The sequence below is a fragment of the Berghia stephanieae genome, chromosome 1, assembly GCF_034508935.2.
Source record: "Berghia stephanieae isolate SIO BIC M18660-M18661 chromosome 1, UCSD_Bste_1.3, whole genome shotgun sequence".
NCBI classification, from domain to species: domain Eukaryota; kingdom Metazoa; phylum Mollusca; class Gastropoda; order Nudibranchia; family Aeolidiidae; genus Berghia; species Berghia stephanieae.
The window spans coordinates 126,692,323-126,697,773 of NC_088360.1; the positions used below are offsets into that span (position 1 = coordinate 126,692,323).

The 5,451-nt window shown below is 35.5% G+C and overlaps 1 protein-coding gene across 1 annotated transcript in view; it reads left to right on the forward strand.

The window, feature by feature from the left end:
• Positions 1 to 5,222, forward strand: part of LOC144963070 (thioredoxin domain-containing protein 12-like) — a 19,481-nt gene extending 14,259 nt beyond the window's left edge. Inside the window, exons 6-7 of the mRNA XM_078896701.1 lie at positions 1,130 to 1,207; positions 4,804 to 5,222. Of these exons, the coding sequence (XP_078752827.1) occupies positions 1,130 to 1,207; positions 4,804 to 4,928 (203 nt within the window). The 3' untranslated portion in view covers positions 4,929 to 5,222. The remainder of the gene's footprint in view (positions 1 to 1,129; positions 1,208 to 4,803) is intronic.
• Positions 5,223 to 5,451: the final 229 nt, after the last annotated feature.

Consider the following 5,451-nt stretch of genomic DNA (forward strand, 5'->3'; position numbering starts at 1 on the left):
CGAGTTCATTTACGTATTTCCAGCGAGGTCATTACTGTATTGATTTTTCTTAGGCTCGTTTTTAGAACAAGACCTGGAAATTCCACCTCCCCACCAACCAACAAAACAAAACTGGGGAATACCAAAAGAAAATCGAATACTGACTGATATGATGTTCCGATCTTGATTATTTTCTTTATTATCAAACCTACTCACATATAATGGCGTCAGATTCGTGGGTAAAAAAAAGTATCTGTTGCTGTAAGTTATCATCAACGTCGAAAACAATGCTATTTTACTATCCTACGTAAAATGTCGTCAAAAACTCATATCAATTCAATTTCAGACTTTTGAAAAGGGCGGGGGAATTCATTTGAGTGTTGAAGATAAAGCACAATTTCATCATCATCATCATCATCATCATCATCATCATCATCATCATCATCATCATCATCATCATCATCATCATCATCATCCTCATCATCATCATCATCATCATCATTATTATTATTATTATTATTATTATCATTATTATTATTATTATTATTATTATTATTATTATTATTATTATTATTATTATTACCATTACTATCTTCCTGTTTCTCTTCCTCACACTCCTCCTCCTCCTCCCTCTCCCTATCGTCATCATTATCATCTTCATCATCACGATCGCCGTCATCAAAGCAAACCAATTTTGCAATTGAAAAATATTAAAAATTTATGAATGTAGGAAAAGACCAACAACTGGCTCAAACAACAACTTGATCCCCTCAATCTTATTAAACGCTTAATTCCCTGCCTTCTTTTATTCCTCCACTCCCTCTGACGTCCGATCACTACAAGTTAATCAATATTTATGTCTATATTAATAGGACTTCCAACATACACATAATGTGGCTTATAGTTAAATCGACACTAAGCGTAGACATTATCACACTTTACCCCACACAACTCGGGTATAAATGAGTTTAGTCAATGACGCATGATGTCGAAATTGTCCCCTCCCACAAAAGGCGAGTAAAAGAGCCTGTAATGGAGATCTAATTCCATACGGTCTATATGGAATAACTAGTCATTCGTATTAATATTTCATTTTTTTTTTAAATAAAAAGAATTAAAAAATATTATTTTTTTTTCTTTTATAAAACAGATGGTGATGGAAAAGTAATGACTCAAGTTGTCAACGAAAACAGTGACTTTAAATATTACTACCCGGGAACAGATCAAAGTGAGTACGAAGACTGAAATATTCAGATCGAATTGGCATCCATTACCTTCACGGTGGGATGGCAAACTCTCGCGGTCTCTTCTAAGCCCCCGTATCTTATTTTTCCTGTTACACGTGGCGTTTTGTCATTGTCTTGAAATATGGTTATACGGATTTGTCGAAGCCTGGTTGGAATCTGTAACTGAGAAACAACACCGAGATGTACTGTATTAATTTTGGAAGATATATTCTAAAAATGTAAATTACCTTTTCATTGTAATACAATTTTTATCGCATTCTATGATGAGCAATATCTCAGCTTCTAGTCATGATATTTTCCTTAAGTTCAGTGGAAAATAAACCCCAAAAAAAACCAACATAAAACAAAACAAAAACAAAAACAAAACAACCTTCCCCCCCCCCCCCCCAAAAAAAAACACAAAAAAAACCCCCCAACAAAACACAGGAAAGTCTGTAAATGTAGAATTTGTATGAACTTCACAGTCTAAAAAATAGGTCTGATTGATTTTCCTTCGCTCTTGGAATAGATTGAACCTGTCCTTCTTTGCTTCACTTTTCCTTGGGTACTATTAATTTTCTTTTTGGGTGTTCCATCACTTTCTTTTCCCCGGCGCTGAAATGACTAAAAAGTGTCTCATGTGCTGTGCAATCCTAAAATAGGCAACCAATTAAACAGTCTTCACTGGCTTTTGTTGGTTCAAACTCATTGATATATGAGCGTATTTGTCTGTGAGCATAGTTTAAAATAACAACTAATGGAGAGCCCGCAATACTTGTGGAGAAATAAAGGCTATTACAAACAGCCACTCATTTACTATTGTATTGTGGAAACTAACATAAATCGAGACCAATATTTTAAGCCATTAATGATAAAATAATAAAGTCTGTAGGTGCGCGCAAATGAATCTGGCAATAGTGGGTCCAGATGGCGATTCCCAAGGCCAAGGTCAAATTAAGGACCATTCAGTATGCCCTAAATACACAGGTTTCCAAGTAACTTGTATATCGATCTGTAAAAAGTACTTTTGTGATTTTTAAATTTGCCAGTAATTATGTGCTCGAAAGCAAAAAATTAATTGGGCTTAACGGAACAATGTTAACCCCTAGCCCTATTTAAAAAAAGAATAGATATTATCAGAGGAGTATTTGTGCTCTGAGATAAAATACTCTCATAATGTTTCCACGGACGTTTATCATTGGCACCGACTTGAGATGAGTAGGTCGTATACTGGCGAAATTTGTCCTTAGGCCTATCAAGATCGAAAATAATCCAGGCATCTGGCTGAAAAAAAAGGAAGCGTGCAGAGATGGGTAATTGGGTTGAAACTCTTACTCGTGGAAAAACATAATTTAATTGCTGATATCCTTCTCCACTCGCCTTTCTTCAACCTAAGAACTGAAAGGCTGAAATAGCAAATTCAACGAAGTCACATGGGTTTTTATCGCTTTATCTGGCACTTTCACATCGGAGACGGAGTTTACAACGGGAGCCAGTACCTTTGGTTGTATTTTAACATCTTGGACAAGAATCTTGAATTTCTTTGAAACATTGAAAACCAAACAGCAGTGGACGAGGAGACAGACAAATAACCAGTGGTCTTGCTTCTTGTTTGTGACACCTCACGTAATTAATCTAATATGGGAATAACGCCTGGCGCGGAGAAATACCTGTAACGCGTATCTAAAATTTTGCGCAAGGTGACCTGGTATCTATTTTCGTATTGTGACAGAACAACTGTCCAAAATTTATTTTCTACTGGTATGAGTGATATGGTTTCAAAATCCAGTGGAGGAAAATGAACTGTCAGGATACTCTGACGTACTCTGGAAAAAAAAACACAGTTTTAAGTATTTGGACAGAAAACGTCCTTCAAATATTGATCGATTTAAATGACCAACTTGGCAAAAATTCTCAAACTTGGGACTTCGCGAAGTCATATTATTGGTCATATTGCGAGTTCTTAATCTTTTTTGACTATTCATCTGCCTTTTACTGGTAGTGAAATAACATGAGAAAGTGTCGCAAGAACTCCTAAATGCAGACTAAAACACAGTGGCATTTACCTAAAGGGAGAGGCAGAAGAGTCACTTTGATTTCAGTACATTCTCTTGAGGAGGTGTCTTATATGCTTAAGAGGAATATCCCATACTGCATTCTGTTTTTTTTTGTAAGCCTCAGCCGTCTCTCTGACAAAATTGGATGAACAGTCATAGACTAAAACTTAACGAAGAAAAAACTGATATTTTATTATCTGGTACACCCTCTAATGTCAGGAAGACTGGTATACATAGTATGTCTATTTTAAACAGCCACGGCTCCCTGACAGATAGAGCAAAAAATCTTAGTTTTGTACTGGATTAACCAGATGGTGAGGACCATGAATTTTTAATTAAACAGATTGCAAAGAATGAAACGGTTTCTCTTATCCAACCACCAGTTATTTGTGCTCTCATTCTTTCACGCCTCGACTATTGTAATTTGCTGTTGGTTGGCCTTACTGACAAGAAAGTTGACAAACTCCAAAATGTATAGAACAGGGCGGCCAGAGTGGTTCTGGGCATTAGTCAACACGAGAAAACAAGTGTAAAAACTATGCTCAGAACACTACACTGGCTGCCCGTTCGAGCCAGAATCGAATACAAAATTGTCCTTTTTTCTTTCAACGCACTAAATTCCCGATCTCCGAGCTACATTCAAGAACTTGTGGTCACCTACTCCCCAATTTGCCAGCTTAGGTCATCGGAGATCGAGCTACTAAAAGTGCCAAAAAAAAAAAAAACAACACATCTTACTAATTTTGGCGATAGATCTTTTTATTAAACAGGACTTACCATTTGGAACTCGCTTGCTTTGTCAGTAAGGCTCTTGGGCAGCGTAGAAAATGTAAAGAAAAATTTAAAGACTCATCTTTTCCAGACATTATTATGCTAGGCATTTTCTTATTGATGGGTAAATTATACGTTTTACTTTTTGATTCCATTTTGTTGAATGTCAATTTCATTTGGTAAAATTTGCATAGTTAGTGTGTGCGAATGTTGTATGCGTTTGTTTGGCTCGGTACGAGTGTGTTTATGGTTTGACAAGTATATTGTAAAGCGCGTTGAGGCTTCGGCATTTAGCGCTATAAAAAAAACCCTTAATTATTATTATTATTATTATTATTATTATTATTATTATTATTATTATTATTATTATTATTATTATTATTATTATTATTATTATTATTATATCACGTCGTCTTTGTTGTGAGAGCTCAGGCACCATCCGTATAGGGACTCCGAGGCAGAGTTCTATGATAAGTTGCCCTGTTAGAACACGCGATGTGCGACTCCCAAGATGAAAAGTGTGCGCACTAAAATGCGAACCCACCTTGATTGTTGACACAGACATCTCCCATTTCCTTCAAATCAAGTTGTATTGACAATGCATTCTGCATCGACATACAATATATGGAGAATCAATTTACTTATTATGTGTTCTGTACCTAGTACATATCACTATTCTCCTCTTCCTTATTGTCATCATTATCGTCGTCATCAATACAAATGACCACCACCACAAAAAATAATAGAAAACTTTTCTGTTTCATTTTCAGTTGTGGATAACATGAAAAACGTCCTCAAAATGACCGGCACCAACGTGGGCGGCAAACCAATGAATATGTCAAATCCTCGTGATCGTTCGGATTCTCTAAACAGAGGTCACCGAGGTAGACATTGAGTGGCCCCAAGTTTCCAATCACCTGATTTGTAATTTACAATCTGAGCAGGGACCAAGATGCCATCTATGTGTTGCCAAAACATAATAAAGAGACATTAATATTTTTTTTGGATCCATACAAGATATCTTTAACGTTTTGATAAATAAGAATTGCGCAGGTATAAACAGATCTATAAAAATATTAAAGTGAAAACAGTTAATATCTATGATATCTTATACAATGTATTGTCAACCATCATTGCCATTCATTTACTTCACAAATAATGAAAATAAATGCTGTGACGTATGATTAAATTTGTTTTCATTTTTTCTTTTTCAAGACGCATTGATATATCTACATTCATACGCATTGTATCTTATAATTTTTAGATCTTACAGAAAACGTGTAGTAACTTGGCGAAACAGTGTTGGATTAAAAAAATATATGTATGAAGGTAAGTCGCACTCTGGTTGCTGACTTTTAATATCAGCTTGATTGCATTTCACATACACTATTGAGGGGTAACGCGTTTGAAATGATTAT